The sequence below is a fragment of the Tiliqua scincoides genome, chromosome 2 (assembly GCF_035046505.1).
Source record: "Tiliqua scincoides isolate rTilSci1 chromosome 2, rTilSci1.hap2, whole genome shotgun sequence".
NCBI classification, from domain to species: domain Eukaryota; kingdom Metazoa; phylum Chordata; class Lepidosauria; order Squamata; family Scincidae; genus Tiliqua; species Tiliqua scincoides.
Window position 1 is genome coordinate 207172049 of NC_089822.1, and position 26409 is coordinate 207198457.

Genomic DNA, 26409 nt, shown 5'->3' on the forward strand with positions numbered 1-26409 from the left:
GCTCCCCCCCCCCCGAGGGATGCAGTGCACACTCCACTGGCATGGCCGCATCAGTACTGGAAAGTTGGTTAGGACTGGACTTTAGAACTTGCCATATTGTATCCAGCATTTCTGTCCGGTACAGAAAACATTAAGAATCTCAGATTAAAATTTAAGCTGGGAAAGAATTTCCAGTTTACCCTCTGCCTTCCATTCACCCAGTCCCCTGATCTCCAGCCATCCTTCCCCTGTCACCAACAGCAGTAATACTCCTGCTCTGGGAAGAGCAAAGGAGGGAAGACTTACCCTCCCCTCTCTGGTGCTACGATGGAAGCCCCCTCCCCCCATGGCCATCAAGAACTGTGGTTTCCCCAAGGATTACTGCAATAACTGGGGAAAACTTCCTTGGGGAAAACTATATTTTTTAAGAGACATTCGTGTCTTTCATCCATTGATGGTAAGTGCAGTTTGGCAGTAGAACAGATTGCCATGAGAATTGGTGGATCCTCTCTCACTGGAGATCTTCAAGCAGAGGCTCCATAGACATCTGCTGGAGATACTCTAGGAGGATTTCCTGCTATAGATGGGGCTGGACTAGATGACCTGGTGGGTCAAACTATGATCCTGAAGCATTGCTACAAGGTGTATAGCATCATTGAGCCTAGAGAAGAAGAGACCTCCCCCCTTCATTCTTCCTGTGACTGGAGTGCAACTGCTGGCCTGGCTAGTAAGGGGCACCTAAAAGGAAGAGGGAGGGATTTGGCATAGGCTTAGAAATAAGGTAGGGCTAGTTCCTGGTTTGGGGAGGAAGTAGCTTGGCTTATTTGCAAGTCAAAGTCAATGCAAATCTTTGAAAAATTGCTCATCTCACATTGGGGCATGAGAACATAAGCAAGCACAATGGCTTTAAAATTGGAGGAATTCAGGTGGTATGGGGCACGGGCTGCCACGGATTTACCCCACATGTTGCCTTTATAAAATGACAGCTCCTGACATGGTTTTCTTGTTCTCTGGTTAGTTGCTGTTGATCGATGCATCTGTACCTCACTTTTCATCCATACGTAACCTCCCTTAAACTTCTGTCTCTTTGCAGCACTTTGGTTCTTCAATCTGCAACCACTGAGGCTAACCCTTTCAAATAAGATAGGAAAAATTTTAATACAATGTACCATAAGAGCAAATGTGATGCCTTCTCAGAAACAGCTACTGGTGGGATTCTGACCAGGTAGCATTTAACGATGCATTAAGCCAGTGTGAGCACCCCAAGCATGATGGCCTCTGAAACATTTATTTGGTGGTACTTGAATTTTTGAGCTGCTGGACCTCAAAGTCCTTCCCCTAGTGCCCCTGCATGTCTTCTGTTTCCCAACAAAACACCACAGGCACACTGTGCTGAATGAACAAATCCTTCCCCTATTTTTATTTTTTTTAGTTTTGACAGGATTCAACTTGTATTTTAATGAACTCAGGTTGAGCTGCAAATTAAATTTTAATTAGAGCAAGTCCCTTTTACTAGCAATTAAGAAAGCTGCCTCAGTGGAAGGCAGCACAGCAATTGAGCTGGAGCTGAGAGAGTGGGGTGTCAGGAAGTGAGACTGAAGGGACGAAAACTTTTTCCACCTTGCTTTCTGAGCCTAACATCTGGCACCCTCAAAACTTTTGAGTTCAGCCATGAGAATTTGGAAATAAAATTTCCAAATCTTCCAAATCACACTCTCGGGATCAAGAGTGTTCATTTTCCCCCCTTCCTCTTTCATTTTATTTGGATCACTCAGTGTGAAGCCACTTGAGATTCCGAACAATTCCCTTCAAGGGGGTGGAAGGTCTCTTGAAATACTATTTTTTTTAAGACTCCCTGTCACCTGGGTCCAGCCCAGGTGGCCAGGAGCTCCCCAGGAGCAGGGATCTCCTCTAGGGTAGAGGCCTCCTTGGGAGTAAGACCCGAGTACTCCCAGGACTGGGGTCCCTTACAGAGCACCTACCTGGGAGGAGGAACAAGGACCAGCTGGGAACACCAAGCAGGCAGGTGGTTAGAAGGGGTGGAGCCAGCCCAAGAGGGAAGAGGCCTCATAAGGAGCCTGGAGAGGGAAGAGAGAGGTCATTCCTCTCCAGAGGGGAGTAAGGCTTGAGGAAAGCCAAGGGGAAAGTATCATCCCTGCCTAAGGGAAAAGAGAGAGGCTTCCAGAGGGAGGGGGACGGATGTCCGCCCTGGAGAGAGGAGACTGGGGGGGGGGGACTTCCCTGAGCCAGGACCTGCCTGGACACAGTGGGTGACCCCTAGAGAGATGGGGGGATTGGAGCCAACTATACCGCGTGGGGGCCAGCTGGCTGGGAAGCTAGCACGGAGATATCAGGGGTCCTCCTAAGGCCAGACAGCCTGACCCCGACTGGCAGGGTTGCATCCTCCAAGAGCCCTGACCCCGGGCCAAGGGATTCAGAGCGGAAACGCCCAGGAAAGGGTAGGGTCAGGTCCAGAGCCCACCAGACAATGGCAACACAAGTCAGCATTATGTATGTAGGTGTGACATAACAGTCCACATGAATGTAAAACAGCTGATGCTATTAAACCGCCTGTGTCAAGCAACTATACCCGCCTCCCATCCGTTAATCTGCCGCCAACCATCATTCAAGGAGTGGGTAAGCCCCTCACCCTCGCTTGCAACCCCAGGGAAGGGGCTTCTTCCCACTATGGACATTACACTCCCCCATGAATTTGGAGTAATAGGAGAAGGCCCTAGTGAGTGCTGGTCAGTTCACTCAAGACACCATTGGTCACCATTTGCCTTATGTTGAGATCTGTCATAAGCAGATCCAGACTAAGATGATAGAAGTAGGAAGGAGAACATGTTTGACTTGCCCCCTTTGGTTGGAATTGGAAGGGATACCTGAAATATAAGAAAGTCACATGGATTCCACAGACAGTGAGAGCTCATCAGGTCATCCTGGGCAGATGAGTGTAGTCAACAAACTGGAAAAAAAGGTGGGAGAAGGTTGGGAATCCTATCACTAAGAGTTGGACAGGGCAAGGAAAAAGTTTGGCACATTTTTCTCCAATTTTATATCACAATCATTTGTGAGCTTTAGCAGAAGTTGCTCTTTCTGTTGAAAACGGAAGTGTGAATTTGCCACATGCCCCTCTCATCTCTCAGACATCCTCATCATTCTGTTTACTGTGTATCTGCAAACACATCTTTTCATCATATCAGTCTTTTGAAGCAGTACCTGCTTTATTTTCAGCTTTTACCCACAGTCTTTTTATGTGAACTAGAGGTGGAACTAGATACTGCAGCAGTCAGAAGGAGTGCTGCTGCAAACAGCATTCCTGCATCTAGCTCTTCTCTATCCTCATAAAGTCTAGTGAAACTTACTGCAAATCTATAAAGTTATTGGGCCACCTGTGAGCAGCTGCCCTCCATTGCTCCACCTGTGCACTCCTTACCTGTTTTCTTCCTCCAGATTTTGCATTTCCTGCTGCATTTAAAGAGCCCACATGGAAGAAGGAGCAATCTTGCTCCTTCCTCCACTGGGCTCTCAGGAACTGTGGAGTGCACTGGGTTTGCTCCCAAGGCATTCTGCGTTTCCTGTTTTGATTCAAGAGCCATGGAAGAAGGAACCAAATAAGTGGGCAGGATTGCTGCATTCTGATCTTTGGATCATAGGACTAGCTACCTTCTTCTCGCATTGCTTCTTCCTAGTCTAGGGCACCTGTGGCAAGCTGCTTGGTCTAAGAACCAGAATGGCACCGCTGATTAATTGAACACTAAAGACTTGCAAACAGATCTTTCTAGGGCACACTGAGCAAACACATGCTGCTTCAAATATTTCTTGTGACTGGGACCACCACCGTTGTAGATACTGCAGTAATAAGGATGACTGCCCTCAAAGAGCTCACAGTCTTGGCAGCAGCAAACACACCCACAAACAGCAGAGGCGTAGTTTATAACAGGTGACAAACATGGGCAGAGGAGAACTGGTTGGCCATAGGGACTTACTTGCCCTTTATGAAGGAAAATGATCTTGTGCCAAACTATTCTAGCTGCACCAGCTGCAGGGCAGCAAGCCAGCCTATGTTTGCTTGTGTTTCTTGTTAGCTGCCCTTTAAACCAGATGGAGGAACGGATCTGGGCAAAAGGCACCAGAGTCGCAGAGATAAGTCCCGTAATTAGCTGAAGGCGTGGGGGATAGGAACATGTGTGAAGCAGGCTGGAAGGGGTGCAAACAGGGGTGAAGCAGCAAGGAGAATTTCATTTCTTTGAAGGTCTTGGTAGGAATAACTTGTGTCAAGTCTACAATATTTTCAACTTTGTTGTTTGGCAAGCCTTCTGACGTGGTAAATGTGTGCTCTCTTGCTCCTGCTGAAGAGCTGATGTGAACTACAATTTGTTTGTGTCTTTTCTGTCTGGTGTCTGCACTGGTGAGTTTAGTCTGTGACTACCCAGCAGAAGCTGCAAAACATAGTGCTATTGACAAAGCTTGTAACTGAGAGTGTTGTGTTATCCACGCAATAGTATGTATATTTGGGTTTTGTTCTGGTTGTCTCAGCATTTTCTTTTAAAGACAAGTTTCTAGATCTTGAGGTAGAAGTTTGACAAATGCAGGTGTCCATTCAAAACGAGGGGTCTGTGCACGATAGAGAGGGTTCTGTACCCTTCACAGCTTCCTTATCATCTAGACCCCGAAATGATACAGATGGAATCAACAATCAAACACTGAAGTTAGAACAAAGGATGCAAATGATTATTCTGATGAAGAGTTTGGATTTGGCACATATGTCAGATACTTTTGGTCCGAGGGTACTAGTACTAGGTGCTAACTAAATATGGACATTGACTCTCTTTGTATGATACCTATGTAGTGCAATTGTGAAGTCCAACCACCCCCATTTTCTCATATCTCTCAATTTTAAGCCTTGGTGGTAGCTGACCTATACACAGCAACGTGTTTAGCAGGGTTTAATGGGTATTTTTAGAGGATCTTCAAGAGGGGCATCCCTGCTGACAGATTAGGACAACTCATTGACCAACTGCCTTGCTTAATAAACGCTGCCTACTCTATCCCGTTGCTCCGTTTATTGATTTAGGTACACAATTAACAGAGGTGCTTTCTAATTTGTTTCTAAATCAGTTTCTTCTGTAACTGCACTATTGATTTGCTGCATTTCAGAATCATTAAATTATGGTAAATTTCCTGCTTTTTCCTTTTGCTACATAGGTGTATTTCATTAATTGCATTTTAGTTCATTTCCTTTTCCCAAACACTGACTTATTTTGTCAGTGAATTAACTTCTCAGCCAGTTTTATATAGTTTTGCTGCTTGACTGAGTTCCAACAAACCACCTGCCTACTCTTCATGATTAGCTGTAACATTTGAAATTTCAGAATCATAGAGTTGGAAGGGACTCACAAGGTCATCTAGTCCACCCCTCTGCCTGTAGCAGTAAATCCTCTTAGAGCAGGGGTATCAAACGCATTTCATACAGCAGGCCAAATAGTATTCATGATACCTGCTTAGGGTCAAAAGTGATGTCATTAGGCAGGAAGCGATGTCATTAAACAGGTGATAACCAGGAATAAACCCTTTTTTTCCACTTAGGAACTCATTCGCTGCAAATGACAGAAGAGAAAATACATAAATCTTGATCATATTCCAAGATATGGGACAGCTCAGTTATCATGTGGGCAGCCCTTTCAGCACTGACACCTTAGCACCACTCAGCAGCTGAGAACTAAAGGGCTGAATAAAAAGCTTTCACAGGCCGCATCTGGCCTCTGGGCCTCATGTTTGACACCACTGTCTTAGAGCATCTCCAGCAGGTGCTTGTTGAACCTCTGCTTGAAGATCTCCGGTGACAGAGAATCCACCACCTCCTTTGGCAATGTGTTCCACTGTCAAACCACCCTTACTGTTAACTTCTTCCCCGTGTCCAACTAGAATTTCCTCTCTTGCACTTTGTACCCTCAGTATCCGCAGGGTTTCCATCCTCAGAGGGTCCTCTGAGCTAACAGTAAAAAAATAGCTACTTCCAGTTTCTCCTTGAAACCAGAAATGACATTTTTCATGCATTTTAAGGCATTTGGAGGCTCTCTGGGGCTTCCCTGGGCCTCCTAATGCCTTATAAGGTTTTTAAAAGTCAATTTTGGTTTCATGGAGAAATCGGAAGTAGCTTTTTTTTACTGTCAGGCTCAGTCTGAGCCCGGCAGCCTCTGTCTGAGTGTCTGTGGCCTCTGCTGTTCTCAGAGGACCCTCTAGAGCAGGGGTGCCCAAACCCTGGCCCTGGGGCCACTTGCGGCCCTCGAGGTCTCTTAATGTGGCCCTCAGGGAGCCCCCAGTCTCCAATGAGCCTCTGGCCCTCCGGAGATTTGTTGAAGCCCGCACTGGCTCAACACAACTTCTCTCAGCGTGACGGTGACTGTTTGACCTCTCATGTGAGCTGTGGGATGAGGGCTCCCTCCACTGCTTGCTCTTTCACATCTGTGATGCAGCAGTGGCAGCAAAGGAAAGGCCAGCCTTGCTTTGTGCAAGGCCTTTTATAGGCATTGAGCTATTGCAAGACCTTCATTCATTCATATAAGTTCATCTTTAGTATATTCATTTATGTAAACTTATGTAAATTTATTCAAATTTTAAATGTAAATTCTTTTTTTCCCAGCCCCCGACACAGTGTCAGAGAGCTGATGTGGCCCTCCCGCCAAAAACTTTGGACACCCCTGCTCTAGAGGCAAGGGGAGAGACCACACCTCCGGAGGGGTCAAGGACCCAATCTGTGGATATGGGATCTACAGATACGGGGGCCCTCCTGTATATAATACCAAAGAGATAAATAAAAAATTCAGCCATACAAGTATGAATAACTACACAGTATTTCTATAACAAATATTGTGAAGTCACCATGATCTCTCAAATTGCAGCACATATGATGAAGTGTTGTCTTTTTCTTTCCAATCCATAATAAAGAAACTCAGTTTTTCAGCAACTGATTATCCATTTGCATCCCTTCTCTAACTAATCAGGTCAGTGTTAATTTTACCATATAAACTGTATCCCACATTCTCAATGTTGCAGGTAGTGCAGGATTCAAAACAGAGGCATAAATGAACTTGCTTACCCACACCTTGATCTAGACAGGGAAATGCTATATGTACCATTCACTCAATAATGGTAGATATAGCATACACCTGCCTAGACTGAGGTGTGGGTAAGCAAGCTCAGGTAGGCCCCTGTTCTGAAGAGGCTATGAAGAAGCTGTTAGGAGGAGGAACAGGGAGAGGGAGGAACTTCTTAAAAGATGGAGGGACAGAATTAGATGGGGGGAAATTAGGGGAGAGAAGGGACACAGGGAGATTAGAAGTGTTTCCTAAAGGAATCTGGGGAAGGAAACAAAGGTTTTGGGGTCAAGGAAGGAGGGGAAAGTTGGGGAAAAAATAGTGGGGTAGAATGGAGAAGGATCTTAAGGTTCAAACCACAACAAAAGACCATTGCTGGAGAGTGACTGTAGCCAAGAACTTTGAGCCAAGAGTTCTTGCTGTTTATACCCTACAGGCAGGCTTTGAAAGTGCTTCACCCACTTGTAGTGGAGGAGCTAGTCTCTCCCACTAAACTAGTGCTCTTGACAGATAGCTTAAGCCTCTGATCACAGTGGGGGAGATTCTCATTGTTTTGGAGTTGTTGTGAGATTGGTTAAAGGGGTTTGTTTGGGGCAGAGGCCCGAGGACAATCTTGGGTCTCCAATAAAAAGATACAAACCAGAAAAGGACTTCACTCACGCATGACCACACAGCACTCACAGAGAGGAGAGAAGCAACACAACACTTAAGCATGTAATCAATTTGACCAACCACAGATCACCGACAAGGAAAGATCGGAGGACATTTTTGGGTCTTTGGTCAAGCTGTGCCAAGGATCAAGATGACCCTTCCTTATAATGTAAGGCTTGAGAGCATTGCATTTGCAGGGGCTGTGTAGGCAAGGGAGCTGACTGTGCAGGCCTTCCTGTGTCAGAGGAGTCTCATAGACAGAAAGGCAGCTACGAAGCTAGCCCTTACATGCAACTTGGCAGCAGTCTTAATCACAGAGTGAAAAGGGAAAAGAGAGCCACACTGCTTTCCCAGAGGGAAAGATGCTTGGGAGAAGTGGCCCATAAATGTTAGCCAATTGGAAACTTTAAGGGAACTGACAAAGAACCAAAATGTGAAGGATGAATGATGGAGATTCTGAAGAGAAAAAGTATTTCCCATTTGGTCTTCAGAAGAGAGTCAAATGCTGCTTACCAGATCAACAATTTCCTGAATTGGCTGCCCAGTCTTTTCATCTTTGGAACCAGGGGTAGCCAAAGACCACTGGAGAAGGAAGAAGGGACAGAGCAGGAGAGGGTGTGTGAAGGAGAGAGAATGCTGGGCTAGAATATATCTGAGTATTGTCTCCAACATGCTAGCCTAGCATTCTCCTCTGCACGTTCTCTTCTGCTCCACCCTCTCTTCTTTGTCCAATTCACGTAATGGGAGAAGGAAGATGAGTGGGTAGGTGGTGAGGGACACTCCCCATCAATCTGCTACCTGGAGATGCCTGCTTCAGTTTGGCCAGTCCCATCTGGAACACAGAGATGTCTTAACCAGTGTGCATTTTCTACAGTCTTGGAAAGATGAATGCAACTGACAGAGAAACTGAAAACCAAGGGACATATGCAGACTGATTAACAGAATAATTGCCATCTATGGTTTCACAGTGTCGGACGGCTGAGTTGACCCTGATTGGATGACTGTAAAAGAGTCACATTTTCATCAGGCACAGCATCAGAAGTTTTACTTAAACCAATGAAACGGTCATGCAAGCAAACAACTGTTTCCCTTTATAATTCTTCCTTAAACAAAAGCATGATCTCTTTGTAATTCTTAAGTCATTCTAGGGGTCAAATTAGACACACAGGCCAGGAGAGTGATAACAGCTCCTCTCTCCTGCCTTACCTCACAGCACTCAGATGCTTTAAGCAGTTTTCTCTTTGCCTGACTGAGTTCTGATATTGTAGCTTGGCTGCGGGAAATGGCTTAAAAGCAGCAGAGGGATCAGATTTTGCTTTCCCTGCTCCACCTACTCCTTTGGCCTTCAGATATAATTCATTTCCCAACTGTAATAATATGTTCAGTGCATTCTAATATATAAAGTGCTCATCTGAGGTCCTATTTTTCTTAGCAAGATAAAGCTCTAGACCAGCGTTTCTCAACCAGTGCTACTCATAACACCAGTGGTACTTGTGGTGTTGTCCAGTGGTGCATGTAGGACCCTCAGGCTCCTGCAACCTGGCAGTGAGACCAGCAACTCAGTGTTACAAGCAGTGGTAGGCTGCTCAGCTTGCTGGGCAGAACTCCAGCATGTGCTTTTCACACACTCAAAAAAGCTCTCCAATCCATCCCAAGCCTCTTACTGGTCCTTGGTGCATTGTGTCTGATCTCCCAACCCAGTTACTTCAGGTGGTACTTTCAGTAGGTGGACCACGCAAAGTGGTACAGTGGGGTACAAACATTGAGAAACATTGCCCTAGACCTACCAGGTAACCATGCCAAACACAAGCATTTCATGTATATCGATGGGTTGCAGCGATAGTTTCTGGTACCTGCCAAAGCACTCCCATTTCGTTACATTCTAAATCTTGATATATCTGCCTAGGAACATTAACAACAAAACAAGAAAATAACTAGGACAAAATGAAATATATTTAACAGAGAACAAACCCAGACAGCTTTCAACCCAGAGAGCCTACCTTTCTACAAATTCCAAAACAGTAGGAGGGATGCAGCAACTTTGCACTTCCCTGCCTGCTGTTCAACCAGGCTTTTTACTCACCTTTTTCTTTCACCAGCAGTGGAAATCAGGTCATTCTTTTTGTCTCTTGGCACATGGAGGAAGAGGATGGGCAAAAAGGTGGAACAATAGGGTGAGCTATACATTCTGTTGCTGCTTTGAATCATTTACAAAGGTAGATGTGAGCTCTGTGTAAGCACATGACACTGGAGCGCTGTTGCTAGGGGATCACCCACAGTAAGGTACACTGCCAGGTGTCTTCTGGGCAGGAGGGGAGGCGTTCCAGTGTGGGGAGAGGGTGGGGGAGGAACTGGGGCAGGAGGGAGTGGGACCAGCAGAGCCCTGCTCCACTGGATCCTATGCTTCCTATTTTTATTATTATTATTATTAACAGTATTTATATACCGCTTTTCAACTAAAAGTTCACAAAGCGGTTTACAGAGAAAAATCAAATAACTAAATGGCTCCCTGTCCCAAAAGGGCTCACAATCTAAACAGATGCCAAGGAATACCAGCAGACAGCCACTAGAACAGACAGTGCTGGGGTGAGGTGGGCCAGTTACTCTCCCCCTGCTAAAAAAAGGAGCACCCACTTGAAAAAGTGCCTCTTACCCAATTAGCAGGGGTTCCTATAGGGCTGGAAAGCCCAACACGGAGGGTTGTGATGCTAGTTCGCCTGGATAGCACCCTGGTGCACCCTGGATAGCACGAAAGTGTAAGCTAAATGAACTACCAATCAGCTGGCAGCCAGACCACATCGTAGATTTCCTGGCTTTCTAGAACATGGCAATGGGAAAAAAGCCCAACACAGATCCTCCAGTCTGGGTCAGCAAAATAGCCAGCACAGACTGGAGGAGACCTATTGCGGCCCCTGAACCCTTACTTGAGGGAAGGGAACAAAGGTGTCCCACCCAAAAAATGTTTCGTCTCCCAATGCCCACTTTTTTGGCTAATTAACACATCATCTCTAGAAACAGCTGTGGTGTACAAAGGAATGAACACAGAACTCCTTATCTATAGCAGTTAACCAAATTTATTGCTACAGACACTTATTCCCTGCAAGTCCTCTTGTCCAGAGGTTTCCCTCCCCAAAACTCCACTTAACTTATTTAGATGCCTTATAGACCAGGGCAAGTTCTTTCTAAAGTCTGTTAGGTTCCCCCAATTTAAAATCATTCATAGGCATGGGGGGGAGGGGTATTCTTGATTCTGAAATTCTAGTTGGATGTATCTAATGCAGACAGAAAGTCTGAAAATTGTGCCTCAAGTTTATTGCCATAACCAAAAATATCTTTCTGAGCTTCAGTTTTTCTGAAATGCTGATAGCTGTTGAATTTGAGGCCCCAGGGACAAAGCTGCAGGGACATTTCTTGTTTGGTTTGTCATTCAGAAAATCAAGTTATGAGGTGTTGGTTTTGCCTTCAAACACACACACACACACACACACACTTTTTATTTAATACAGTTTTAGGCCTGTGTTTGATATTTCACAAGCCTTGGAATGGAAACTGTAGATGCCTGAAATGGCTAAAAGTTTCTTTCTATTCTTTCAGGCATTTGGTCTCCGTGTCAGAAATGTGATTTTTTTTTCCTTTTATATTATTACAGCAGTGCTTGCAACAGAGTCACAACATATTCTTTGTCTTATAAGGTTGTGATACATACTATGGTTCTACTTTTCCCCTACTTTTTAGAAATTCAGCAGATAATAACAAAAACAAACAATAAACAAAATCCAATCCCAATGGAACTTTGCATAAAAGATGGCAGTCTTAAAAAGTTTATTGTTATCATGTACTAGCAGGAACATCCTCTAAAGGAGAAGGCTAATAAATAAAACTGCCTTATGCAGCTTTAGTCATAGTCAGATCAATAGTCAGACTATTGATCAATCTAATCCAGTACAGTACTGTCACAAAAGTTCTCTACAATGTAGAGTCATTCTGTATTTTTTCGGTATCCAACATAACACCCCAACCATCATTTTCTTCTGCAAAACAGAGGGATGAATATAATACGCAGCAAAGAAGTAGCAATCAACAAACCTGATATGTACTTGTAAGCAAGTAATTACTGTATTCTTTAAAGCAGGGATCTCCAAACTTTTTGGCCAGAGGGCCGCATGAAATATCTGGCACAGCGCTGAGCGCCGGGAAAAAATTTGAATATAAAATTTAAATAAATAAATTAGAGATGGAACTTAGGTGAATGAATAAATGAATGAGTGCGCTCATTCACTCAGGCTCTCCGGCCCTCAGAACACCCTCCAGATGCAATCAGAGCAGAGCTCTGGTCATGTTCAGTCGAGTGGGCCAGAGGCTTTCAGGGGATAAGAGGCTGGCCACGGGCTGGATAGAGTCTCACTGCGGGCTGCATCTGGCCCCCGGGCCAGGGTTTGGAGATCTCTGCTTTAAAGTAATACAAAAGTAGTGCTTTCAAGTGATTGTTCTTCTTATGGGAGGTAGAGTGTGAAAAAAACAAGCGAATTCACCTTAAGGCTTTTCCAGACCAAAATCTTGGATTTCAGTTCAGTTCTACCCTTTGTTGAACCGAACCAGTACGCATGTTCACAATACATACTAGTTTTCTTCTTCTAGAATTGCAGTGTCTTTTTCTCCCTTATTGTATTTTGCAGTTGCACCTGTGTTCCCATGGACATCCCAATAAATTTAATTTATTGTGCCAAATAAAATGTTGGGGATGTCTTGAGATGGGAGTTTGAAGAAATCAGAGTTTGCTTCTGAGTACAATATTGTAAATGCAGTTTTAATCTTTCTGTGTGTTTACATACTGTGCCTTGCTTTACAGAAGGTTGTTCTGCAATACTAGCTAAAATCTATTAACATGAATTGTTAACCTGTATGCTCCAGTTGCAAGAGGACTGAAATTGAAAAAATAATCACATAAAAATATTTAGTAGTTTGCTTTAAAACAAATCTTGCTTCTACAGTGTATCTGACATTCAGAAATCACAGTACCCCAGACAAATGAATGCTAGTTGTGCCTGGGATCTGAGAATGAATAGATGGGCAACTTCAGTCCCCAGCCTTGTAAACCCGAAGTATATCTGTTGGTAACTTCATTTTTGCCCCTGACTTGAGGAACTGAACTGCTTCAAATGCAGTATGTTGACTTAGGGCCAAATCCTATCCAACTTTCCAGCCCTGGTGTAATCATGCCAATGGGCTGTGCATTGCATCTTGTGGTGGGAGGGTAGTTATGGAGGCCTTCACAAGGTAAGGGAACATTTGTTCTCTTGCCTCGGTGCTGCATGTCAGCTGCACCGGTGCTGGAAAGTTGGATAGGATTGAGCCCTTAGCTGGCTTCTGGATCTGGTGTCAAGCATCAGCAACGTCTTCCTCCTCTCCTGTTTGCATTCACATTTCCACCCCCACCCCTGGTTTCTTCTTTTAATGAGCTACTGGAACCATAAACACTAACATTGTCTCATCTGGTGTGGAACAATTCCATATTTATGTGTCCAACTAGTAGTAATCTGAAACCGGTTTTCAGTGATTCTGACTGTCAAAGCATCCAGTGACTTAGTTCCATCTGATGAATGCCTGTAGAAGCAAATTTGTAGTATACATCGGGTGTTACAGTAGAATATTATACCACTAGGTTTTAGAAAAATGTTACATCAATAATAGTGGTAATGCATAAGCAATATTTCTATTTATGGTAATAGCTTTTTGCCTGTGACTTAAACAGAAGCAAGATCATTAATTGCTTGTTAAAACCCAAGCGATCCCTAGCTGACATTCAATAAGCCACAAAATTCTAAATTATATGTTGTTTAGGAGTCTTCATTGGGCATGCTACTAAAAATAAACGGTTTTCTGCAAATGGAAGACAATGGAAGTGAGCTTTGTGCTCCGTAGTGCACTTGTCTCAGAGAGACCACTTCCATTGTAGGAAAGCAGTCTGGTTTTAGTCCAGCTGTGCCACGAAATGAAGCTTCCAGTGGGTTTCCTCCAACAGTCTTCTCTTTTCTGCTTCCTGCTTTGGAAAACCACTGTTCCTTATCTTGCCTTGTGAAGAGTTTAGGCATACTTTTAAAAAAGTTGTACTATCTGTGTGCTAAACTGTACTAGTTTCCCTTCCTCTACCACTCCTAGGACTGCCTGTTCAGGCCGTAAGTGCTGCTGCATCTTTTTGAATTGCATTTGTTCTATCAGTGATACAAACAACCCATTTTTGAATTAAAACATACCCAAGTTTTAAAAAGGAAACTGTTGCAGGGAGTTAATTGATGCATCCCATTTCAGATGGCACTACAGGAAGAGGTTTTTCAGAGTAAGTGAATTAACTGCCCAAGCCTATCCTGGGCAGGCCCAGAGATCCTAGGCCAGGGGCATAGGATATTGACACTTCAACTTATGTCTGCCCCCAGCCCTCCCTCAACATGTCCCCAGCTGGTCCCAATCTCAACCCCAATCAACCCCTGGAACACCTTCTCCACTCACCTAGTGGCTCTGATGGGGGAGTGGCACTCTGTTGGAATTCATGGGGCTGCCAGCCATTTGCACTGGTGATCCTGGCGCATGTGCTGTTGCAGCAGATCCTTGTGATGATGGAGTGATATCAGCCCAAGTCCTGGACAGGATTGGGCTATTAAGTGCATGTGCCAAAGATCCTTCAGTGTTCTGTAAGGGGAGAGAGAGGTGTGCTCAGGTCTTTGGTTGTGAGGATTGGGATGTTGCAAATATAGTCATGGATGCCCATGTTTTTCTTCATGAAACTTTTGAGGATAGGTGGCAGAAAGTATTGAGCTACTGATGAATAAAAGAATGGGCAACTGCTCTTTGACATCTAACAGCAGTGGCTGTATATTAGGCTTGTTTCATGGGTGGCATTTTGCCTGCCTCAACTACCAGGAAGTTGGGAGGGGGATTAATTAAATCTTGGTTTTAATAAAGAGATTGAGGCAGACTTCCCCGCAGAGCTCATAAATTATACCCTGTTTGCTTCCATTTCCTATTGTGAATGTAAAAATGATGAGGGGAAAATCTGTTCATTTCTATTTGTGCAAGAAAATATTTCCTCACACTGCTATTGCCTAAGCAACTGGTTCGAGACTGTGAGCTGTGGCTCCGTGGGGTGGCACGGCAAACACAGGGGCGGCATGGGGCGTTCACCACAGCAGCAGCACAACAATGAAGACAGCAGAGCAGAGGCTCAGCTCAGCAGGCAGAGCTCCATGCGCGAAGTTTTTGCTGCATGAAAAGCCCACCTACATGCCCTGAGCTTCTTACCTCTGTTTTCAGGGTCACATTGTGATTTTGCAACCTGGAAGTAAGTGGAGGTGACATCCTTGTGTCCCTCATCATCCACAGTTAATTCTGGGTACCAAGCTGTGCATCTGCAGCATAGAGGACATTGCAATGGCAGTATACCACTGGTGTATACTGTGCCAGCATCTGAATGGAATGGCACTGCAGTAACGTTTTGCCTGACCTGTCATTGGGAGTGGTAGATCATCCGAAACTTAGTGTAGACTTAAGAGTTGTATATTTCTCAATTTGCACCTTATTTTGCATCCTGGTAAGTAGTTAACAATGAATCATGGGGGGGGGGGGGATGCACACATGAAACGGAAGGGGCTTGGGGACAGGTATGTGATACTGTGACCTCCTCCTGATCTCTTAACAATGGTTAAAGAATTAGCAGCATTATATCTCCTCTCACCAAGAGTAGAGTTTTTGTATTAGGAATATAGCATTCTCCCAGCATTTATACATAATATTTTCTTGCTATAAAAATGCTATATTTTTTGCCTATTGGCATATTTATTGATGTTCCAAAAGCTTTGTGAAGATGCACAAATATCGCAGACCCTGTTGGGTTTGGCCAGCGTGACCAGATACAATGAAGGACAAAGTGCCTTTACCATTGTATAGAAGAGGGATTTTTGGCTGGTGCAGCTCATCCTGGAAGGGTTTAAAAAGCTGCATTTGCCAAGATTCCTTCTTTTGTACAGTGGTTAAAGGTGTAGGCACTCTGTCCTTCATTGTATCTGGTCACCCTGGGTTTGGCTGTTTGGGGACTGGCCTGGTGCCAGACACCCATGCCTATTCCATTTGTGACTGTTTAAAAAGTTGTTCCCTCTTCTTTTTCCCATGAAACACATGCACATTCCTGAAATCTGGTCAAGCATTCCTTTATCTTGTGTTTGGTGTTTCTCTTGAAGGCTGAGAGCCCTTCTTGCTGTGTTGGAACTCAAATCTCCCATGCTTTTTTGGTTAAAGTTTACTTGCCAGAGGATGACTGTGCTGATGCTAAATCTGGGTTTAGAGCAGGGGTTCTTAACATGTTTATGTTTATTGCGGATTGCCCAATATATATCCATACCCCGTTCACTAGATGGTGTGCGGGAGGGGAGGGTTGGGCCTTATTATAGGGTAAACTGCACTGAGCTTAGTGGAACTTACTTCTGAGTAAGCATGCTTAGAATTGCACTGTGACACTCCCAAACTTGATCCCCTGCTGTCATTGCTGAAAATTGCTAGCAAAGACTGATGGCATGAAACGGGTTTCAGCAGGTAACCTTGAAAGAAGAAACTCCTGATCCTGGGCCCTGGATCAACCTCTTTAGTGTTCTCTTTATTTTCTGTTTGCTTGACCTTCCAAGCATGTTCTCTTTTTCCTTCTTTGGCTAACAGAGCCCTACGTATCATCATTCCCTGGTTCTGTCTGGGAGTTTGCATCCCAATTCTGCTGGCTACAGGGCAGCTAGTATGTAGCACTGTATGCTGGCAGGGCCTCGATCAACAAAGGCTATTTGGGGACACCAGCAGAAGTCTGTGCCACACGGTATCGTTGACATTTATTTTAGAGGAAAGAAAATAATCCTTCTTTCCACCCCTTCACGCAAGTCATAGCAGTTTCACAAAGAATCTCATCCCCTGCCCTCAAACATGTGTACCGTGCAAGCCATAATATATGTCAAGCAATGCAGCTGCTGGGCGGGCAGTGTGGGTGTTCATTAGAAAGGCCAGCTGTTCGTTCAGTGCAAAGTCCATTCCCTGCACAGCTTCTCTGATCCTGGGTGCTTCCAATGTGCCAGCTTTCATTATAACGCGTGCCTTCACTATCTACCGCCTCTCTTGTTCAGCTGACACCTCTAGGTTTCAGAAATGGTCCTGCTTATTGGACAGGCTGTGTCTCTGGGGGTGTACCTAGAATCAACACATTGTAGCCGTGGGCAAAGGAAGAGGAGGGAGACATCAGGCATGCTGTGACTTAGACTCCAACACCCCCTTTCTGAGCACTTGTGAAAGGAGCTGCTTTTAGCTGTCTTGCCTGGATTATATTAATTAAGCAGAGAGGCTCAGAGCTCGTTCCGAAGAGTCACACGTACATGCTGAAGGGAAGCGTTTTGGCTGTAGCAGGTCGCTGTCAGAGGCAGCATCTGATTTTCTTTGGAATCCCCCTTCCCTGGGTCAGCACTGCTCAGTGCTTCAATAATGGGCAATAATGAAACATCTGTTTTCCAGGGAGGAGCTACCAAAGAGAAATTTTGAGGCCAGAATAATCATTGGAGTACATTTGTTTTAAAAGCTGCAACTCAGAGCAAAATATAATGGTTTCCTATACCTAGGCTAGTAGGAAGAAACCAGTTTTAAAAGTACAGAGTTGAGCTTCTCAGGTCTTTGCTCAGACTTCTCATTTGCTTAGATCTTGATGCCATCAGGACCCAGAGGGCACTCTGTCACCTGAAAACAAAACCCACCCAAAACAATGAGATACAGTATTTCCAATGCTTTACATTGTACGAAGAATTAATAAATAAGATAAAATAAGAACAGATAAGATTGTGCAGGGCTGAGTGTTTAAGAAGCTTTATAAATGCTAAATAATATGAAATTGCACCCAGAAATAATCCAGTATTAATCCTCCCTCCCTGCATCTCACACCTTCACATGTCCCATCTCTAGTGCATCACTGGTGCAGGGGACAGGGCTGGCCTTAGGGCAGTTTGGCCAAATTGGCCCCTGTGCCTGGAGGGACCCTACACTGGGGCAGAGAGCCAACAGCCACAGATGGCACCTTGCTCTGTTGCTGACGCCCCAACATGGAATTTTCCATGCCAAGGTGTCACAAGAGGAGTGTGGCAAGTGGAACATAGACCTCCCTTCCACCCACCCCTGGGTGCGATTCGCTTGAAATTGCACCCTCCCTGAAGCAGCTAGTGGTGATACCGCTTCTGAAAGCTGGTTGCTGCTTGTTCTGGTGAGTAGGGGGGGCTGTAGGGTGGCCATGGGGGAGGGCCTCCCTGCAAAAATATTTTGAATTGGGCCTCACAGCTCCTAAGGCCAGCCCTGACAGGGGACAACTTGGCCATTCTCTAATATATACTTCAGAGGTTGAATTAGAAGCTAAGGCCCAATCCGATCCAGTTTTCCAGGGCCAGTGCAGCCATGCCAATGGGGCATGTGCTGCATCTTGCAGTTGCGGGGCAGTCACAGAGGCCCCCTCAAGGTATGGGGATATTTGTTCCTTTACTTTGGGGCTGCATTGTGGCTGCACCGGTGCTGGAAAATTGGATAGGTTTGGCCCCTAAAATGAGTGGCTCTTTCTTTTTCTGTGATTGTGTACATGCTCCGGCTGTTTTTATTTTATGTTCATGTGTGTAACTGCGGTGAACAATGATCACAATTCTAGTGGCAGTTATGTGGGGCTTGGGCAATGATGGGAAGACTAAGAGAGCAGAGTGGTGGATAAAGCAACTAGATGGTAACTCCCCAGTTGCCCAAACTCATAGTTTGCCTTTGTATATAGCCCTGCCTACCAGAGTACTGGGTATCAATCCCATGGTAATTCCTTGCATTGTGTAAAACAAAACAAAAAACATAATGTGACTCAGGGTATGGTACTGTCTGCCTCATGTTGCATCCTCAACAATGATGGCACCCAGGTTGACTGCAACCCAGGACACCTGAATGTGATCTTTGTGAGTGTTGTCGGGCTATAAGCCAGAGTTTAAGGGATGGGAAGATAGTCCTTTGGGTTGGGTGAAAGTGCAAGAAGTGGACCGCTGTGGACTGGCCACTCTGAGGAAAAAAGGGCTATTGGCACATGGAGCATGGTAGGATAAACTGAATGAGAGTATGGGAAAGTGTTGGTATGCAGGCAGGAGATTCAATAGGCTTGCCAGTCTAGGAGAGAAAAGGCTATTCTTCTCTCATTGTGAGCCCTTCCCTCACTGGCCTGTTTTGAGAGGACCACATCATCTATACTCCTAGATTCCCATCTGGGCTCAACCAGAGATAGGAGTGAAAATGCACCCTGTTGCAGTAAGTGCATTGAGACAGCTGGGCAAAAGTTGACCTCCAGAACTGAAAATCGGTTGAATCACAGAAACTATTCATTGTTCTTTCTAGGGGTCTCTATGGAACCAGGTGGTCTACTCATTTCAAAAGAAAAAAACAAACCCAAGAAACTATACTGTCTTTTTAGTTGCCATGAAAAGTTCATAGCACTATGATATTAGGAAGTTAACTGCCTGTGAAACATTTGTTGAGTTCATAACCTGGTTTCACCCAAATTTTGCAAGTCAGGCAAATTTGCAAACTTGAGATGCATAGGTTAAAAACAATTGCCTTATAAGGAGTAAAGAATAATCAGCTACCATCTGGCTTCCTCTCCGCAGACTCTCTGACTGTAGTCTCTCTTTCTCCAGCCTTGCTACCAAGGATCTTTTGACTAAATATTCCAGGGCTGAACCCAGGGCTTCTTATGATGAAATGCAGACTCTACCATTGAGCTCTGGGCCTATTTTGAACTACCGGGTAGCTAGGCTTGAAGTAGTATAATTTATAGATGAGCCAGGAGAAAAGAATGTGAAAATTAATGGCATAGTTTTCATGACAATTTAGATCACAAAATTGTTCAGTAATTTGACCTGTTTACTGTGTGTTGAAATCTACTCTGAAATGTGCCCCACAACATTTTGTATTGGAATTCAAAGCAAAGGTTTTAGAATTCAGCACAATGGATTATGCGTGTTCTGAGGAATAGTCCATTGATCTGCTAAGCACACTCAGTCTGTTACAGTTTATCATCCGTTTCATCTTGGAGCCTGACGATTCTTAGCCCTTTCCCCAAGATGGTCAAATCATTTGTATGTTTGTCTGGTGTCTGAAAATGATGAACAGGGAATTGGATGAATATATCTTGGCTGCATTCTAAGGATGGTAGCATCTCCCATGAGTGTTGAGAGACTGCAGTTTGGAAATTTCTGGTCAAGGGAGAACCTCTAGAGAAGATGCATTGGGATTAACATAACATGAGAGGGGCACATTTTTTTCAATGCTATATCTCTTATCTCTTCTAGGAGCGGAAACTATGTGCCCATCCCAGGCTGGAGATCTACAAAGGTGACAAAATCTATTTTATATGTCCCCTTGCCCGGCAAGGGGACTTCTACGTGCCTGAAATGAAAGAGTTGGAAAAGAAAAGCAGAGCAGCAGCAATAGAAGCTGAAGATGCTCAGAAAGATAACGCAGGTACCCATGACATGCCAAAGGAAATATCTTGATTGTAGTATGACATATCTATTGAGAAAATAAATCCATTGTATAAAGCTATAAGGATCTGTCATACAAGATAAACTAGTAGTCCCAGTACGATTTATTTTGACTAGAATCTCTCGGACGATGGTTCTCAAACTGTGGGGTGGGACCCACTAGTTGGGTTGTGAGCCAAATTCAGGTGGATCATGAAACATCTAGCTCAGCTGCCACTGAAAATACAAAGCTGAAAATACAGGCTACAGTATTTACAGCTGAAAATACAGGAAAATATACAGCTGAAAATATACAGCTGAAAATACAGGAGCACAGGCTCCTGGTGGGAAAGAGGCATGTGCTTTGTCCTGAATAGATGGGCAGGTGGGTTCTGTGGTTGGAGAAGGATCCAAGCCTGTGTTTTGCTTTGACTTCCAAGTTGGAATGTTTGAATTCTGAGCTATACAAAATGACACCATGAGCATGCTGTGTAATGGGACCTTTGGCTGATCATGGCTTAAATTTGAAGCCTAAATTGATGGTGTCACTTCTAGCCATGACATCACTTCCAGGTTAATGACATGACTTCTGGTGGGTCCTGACAGATTGGTCATTCTGGTCTTGACAGGTTGTCATTCTAAAAAGTGGGTTCTGGTGATGGAAAGTTTGAGAACCACTGCTCTAGGATCTTGGACAGAAATTTTTTGTAGCTCCTCTTACCAGAGATCCTTTTAATCAGAGATTCCAGGAATTGACCTAGGACCTTCCACATGCACAGTACATGTTCTATCACAAGTAAAGCCCCTTCCCAGTTTTTTTTTTTTTAAAAATGTGATACATTATGGGCTTAATTAACACAACAGGCATGGCTAATTAGATCCACCATTCTTGCTGTGGTTGTTAGACCAGTAAATGTCATGCTTATGATATTCCTAAGCTGATAATTGTTGGAAGTATGGGTACTGGTTCACACTTCATCCCAGTTGCCCTTTGCTTTTGTTTCTAAAAAAGATTCCAGCAACCCTCGACTCAGAGGAGGAACCTGGCATGAGAATGTGTGCTGGGTGAGGGGAAGGAAGGGTTGGAAGGACACCTGCTTGATCATTAGACAGCAACCATGATGACTTAACATTCATGGACATCTCCACATATTTTTGTTCCCTTTAAGCTTTATCAGAAACATTTGCACTGCTTGATTGTAAATTAATCTGTTACAGACATATCTGCTGACTTCAGTTCAGTTTCTCTCTCTCTCTCTCTCTCTCTCTCTCTCTCTCTCTCTCTCTCTCTCTCTCCTGACCCATAAGTAGCTATTAGTGGGGAAAATGCTCAATTCCTGTGTCTCAAAGGCCTCTGACATCATAGGGCCATTCTTTTCCCTCCTACAAGCTGTGATCTCTGCTTTCTGCCCTTTTCCTCGATCTCCTTGGAGAGGGTAGGTTCTGCTGAGATTATTCAGAGAAGACATATTTCTCTCTCTCCGTCTGTAGTTCAGAACATTTACACTGAGACGACAATTGAATCTTTTACCTTATGACCCCTCCAGATATGCAAGATATCTAACAAAGAGTCACATTTATGTGTATTGCATTACTTGGATGTCACATTTTACTTAGTCTCATCACACAACTCTTTTGAACTCTTGTTTACTTGTCTTATTTGGAATTTTGAATAGCTTCAAATAGCATCTTGATAGGGATAGTTATCTGACAGCAGCAGTGAAAAGAGATTTGTGTATATATAAAGGAAGTGATTGTAATCTTGGCAGGAGCATGAAATCAATGCTATCTGCCGCTCTCCTGATATTTCTGCTATAGTATCACAGACTGCTAGTTATAAGGATCTGCCCACAAGCTCACATCTTGTGGGACAAAAATATATGTGGCTTGTAACTGCTATTTATAAGTATTGTGTCTGTTACATATGGCATTGAAATTTGCTCTCATCTAAAGCACCACAAAATTTCATTTATGTATTTTCAGCCACAAATAATGCCATATCCAAACTGAGCACAAACACAAACAACTTAAATGATTGCATTCTTCTCTTTTTTTTAACCCCAACCTCCATTTCCCTGACTTTTTCTGTTGCCTCCCTTTTGGCTATTTCTATATTTTAAGCCTCTAAAGGACCTGCCCTCTGGTAACAGTAAAATGCATGCATCTTTCATTCAACATAGCAGTGTTCATGTATTAAATTATAGCAGTGCTCCTGGCAACTATACCTGGGCAACCGAATCCTGAGGAGACACCAGACAGCCACTCTACTAGGTGCCTATTGCTAGATGTGCAGGAGTCATTTTACCTGCCAAAATGTGGGAGACTGTACTGCCTGTGCTCAGGTTTTTACTTTTTTGTTGTTCCTGCTGTCGGTTTACATAGTGAGTTTCAGTTATGCTACCTGATGATTATTCAGTGGTTTATGGCATAAGTACTGCCTTACCTGAGGAGCTGAGGTCAGTATTGAAGTGTGCTGTAGGTAGGAATATCGGAGAATGGAAAACTGCTGCTCTTAAGCAGCTGCTTAAGAGCACCTTGGTAACCTTTCATAGCTAATGTAGTCTAGAGCTATTGACACCTCACCTAACAGTTCTTTTCCTCTGAGGCTTCAAATGGAGGAGCAGGAACAGGAAGAAAATCCCTTGGCAATCCTTCTGGGTTTACTCAAATAAGATCAGAACCGACAGAGCACATTAGACAGCATTATAACACATTGCGTTGTTGGTACAAGTGTCAGCAAGAACATGACTTTTTGTTTAATTCTACTTTAACAGCCACTCCTGTCACAGGACTTTTGTCCCATTCCCCTGGGTAAGAGAAGTAGCCCTGCAATGGGGCTACTCAATTCTGCAACAGCCCTTGGGCTGGCATAGAATTAAGAGCCTCCGTGTCGGGCCGTGCAGCCCAACATGGAGCTCTGGATCCGGTTGAGCCATGGCAACCCATTTCCTGTCACGTGAAATTAAAGGGATGAGCTTCCTTTCAGAGAGTGTGTTCCTTTCTTATAGTGTGAGTTGTGACCCCCAGGGGATTGTGAGTAGCTTGGAAGGGGGTCACAGAACTCTAAAGAACTAAATTCAATCCCTGGAGTCTCCAACTAGGGCTGGGGAGAGCTCCTGTCTGAAACCCTTGAGAGCTGCTGTAGGCAATACTGAGCTAGATGAACCAATTGTCTTTTTCTAGGGCAGTGTTCTTCAACCTTGGGGTTTCCACATCATGGGGCTACAAAGCCTCAATTGTGGGGTCGCTGCAACTTATGGGAATGAAAATGGTTTGAAGACCACTGGATTACAGCACAGCCAGTTAAAGGGGGAGGCATCTAGTGTTCCCCTTCAGGTACCAAGAGATTGTGTCTCAGTCCTGCTTAGTAATTGTGCTCTAAAATAGCTTTCACTAGGGCCAGGCTTCAAGGTAAGTTTTTCTGCTCTCTCTAATAAGAATATTTGGTTACAATGAACAGTGCTGGGAGATTGTTATGGGTATGGGGATTGGGCAGTGATGGGGGCAGGCGGATAGGGTCCTGGGAGGGGGGGCGGGATCAATGGTGGGTTCCCGGTCTCATGCTTTCCATTCAACCATGACTCCGAGAACATGTCACTGCTAAATGGTGGAAATGCAGCATTCTAAACCATCTGGAATAAGGTTATAAGAGAATGCTCCATTCAGTTTCCTCCTCCTGCACAATGAAAAATAAAACCTTGCGAAGGGACTCTATTAGAATGTTTTTGTTACCTCTAGTTTGATTTAAAAGCCATCTTCCTCTTAATAATACTTTGCCCTAGTAGAGCACCTTTCCTTGGAGGTTCCCTGAGCTCTTTACAAACAGCTATATTAAAAATTCCCAGGTCTGTCTGAATTAATGATTTCATTTTATGAATTTCCCCGCAGAAGCCTCTGCCATTTTCCCTGCTGACTTCTGATGCAGCTGATGTCATTCAAAAGCTAGCGACCTGTAGATTTGCCAATAGATAGTTTGCATTTTTTAAGTTGAGCGGTGATCCTGTGACCTTGAAAGAAACACGACATCTGTCTAGCCGTCTCATTTATCATACTTTCTTCCAGCCCATTCCTCTGAGATGCTAAGAGCTTTCTACTTCTGCAGAAGGGAATGACTACTGATGGGTACTAGTGTGGGGGGAGTGCTCAAAGCGTAGCTGAATTGGGTCCTGTATACCTGCTTTATCCTGTCATCTATATCCGCACTCAGACACTGTTCCTTCTCTGAAGGCTGGTGTCATTCAAGGTGTGAGCGTGCAAGTATGCACATGTGCACATGCGTGTGTGTATTCTAGGCATGCTGGAAAGAACTAGGGGCAACTAGATACCTGTGCAATTTGGCACTGATCCCTTTTGCTGCTCATTAGTCATGAAGGTCACTAGGAAGAGAGAGTAATTTTGAAAGGAGCCAGAATGCTTCTGGGGCTTCTGTCAATCATAATTAGCTTTGTTTTGCACTTAATTGTCACATAGTGCTCTGGCAAGCATCAGCTCTGGGTCCTCGGAGCATTCACTGTGTCAGTGCTCTCAGCAGGCCTGTCTCCTATGTGTTGGTATGAAGATGAATGGAAGGTCAAAATAAACAAGAGTAGCCTCTTGATATGGGAGAGAATTGTAGCCCTTAGAGTGACAGGCGACAGTCCCCCTCTGATATTTTCTATTAATAAGCTTATATAATTTCAGAGATACCGACAAATATCAGAGTTCTGCCTGGTATCTGTACTTGCTGACACAGACAAAGAAGGCAGCCATGCCCACGCATCTTGAGCAGGCTCATTTCCAGCATTAGAGATTTAGGAGAAGACATTTCTCTAGAAGAAAAGCATTAATGAAGTCTCGACACTGGAATAGCACTTTTTTTGGCAGCACACCTTAGTTCTCTCAGTCTAGTTCTGTGTCTCCGTGCAGCTCTGCTGGTCAGTGGATGTCAACTTTTTCTTGAAAGACCTCCTGGAATCCTCCTTTGGGCTTTTCCAAAGCCAGAAGCTGGCAGTGCTCTAGATTGTCCAGTGGGTTTTGTGATGTGCCAGTGACACTACACTGAAGCTCCCCATATGCTTGCTTGTTTTGCTGGATTTTGAACTCTGGTCCTCAGTATTGGCAGGCGAGCCCTGTAACCTCTGTGCAGACACAAACATATCTCCTTTCCTTTTTTTTCCTGCTCTTTTCCCACTGGGTTTCTGCATTTTTTCCTGGTTTGGCACTTGTTGCCAGCAGGTTCTGCTGGTTGGCTTTGGCTGTGTCATGACAGACTCTCTTCAGAGGAGGCCTGCAGCTGCATCGCTTGCGGGGGACGGCCCCAGGGCCAGGCCTGGTGTTCCTTTCCCATCATTGCAGGCTGCTGACACTCTGGCTCCCTCTCCCCCCTGCGGCTCTGCCTATCCCTGCCCATCTCCTGGTGACTTCTGTGTGGGGTTTGAAAAGCTGTGATTAACTGCACTTTGCCTGTTATTACATTGATCTATTATTTAGTGAGAGAAGAGATGAATATTTGATAGAGCTCAGAGCCTGGCTGGGGAAAGAAGGCCAGAACACTGAAGGGAAGAATTATGGATTAGGTGCTTCTTCCACAGCAGGAGCCTGCTGAGCTGGGCAGCAAACCCTCCCCTCTCTCTCTTCTCAAGGAACCGTTTGGGTCAGCAACAATGCACAGAGCTCTGCTTTGCTTCACTTTTTAGCTTGTGCTTTTCCAGCTGAGCACAAGGCTTTCTGACCCTCCCCGCTTATCCTCTGACAGCGCAATCCTAAGGTCCTTCTCTGCCAGTGCAGCGGCTGCTGCGCTAGCCTAGAGCATTGCAAGCGTGCTGTAAAGCACATTTGCAGCTAGTGCAAGCGGTGCCTGCGGAAAGGCCTGTGCCCGCTTGCCAGCACTGTACCCAAGGGAAAGGCTGCAGACAGAAGTGAGTAGTTTGCCAAGTAGTGAAGAGGTGGGGGGAGGGCAGAATGGAGGCAGGGAGGGGGTGTTTCTGGGCAGGGGAAGAGCAGATCAGAACAGGGGGTGGAACAGGCCCAGGAGGGGGACAGGATTGGCAGAGGAGGCCTCCATCGTATCCTAACCCTCTTCCTGAGCCTGGCAGCCTTACATGGAGCTGCCCAGATTTGTGCCAGTGACTTTGCTGGCGGAGATCTGA

At 44.7% G+C, this 26409-nt stretch overlaps 1 protein-coding gene across 3 annotated transcripts in view; it reads left to right on the forward strand.

The window, feature by feature from the left end:
• Positions 1–26409, forward strand: part of TEX264 (testis expressed 264, ER-phagy receptor) — a 179923-nt gene that overhangs the window by 124485 nt on the left and 29029 nt on the right. For all 3 annotated transcript variants that reach the window (XM_066616612.1, XM_066616614.1, XM_066616613.1), the window contains exon 4: positions 20111–20282. In XM_066616612.1, the coding sequence (XP_066472709.1) occupies positions 20111–20282 (172 nt within the window). The remainder of the gene's footprint in view (positions 1–20110; positions 20283–26409) is intronic.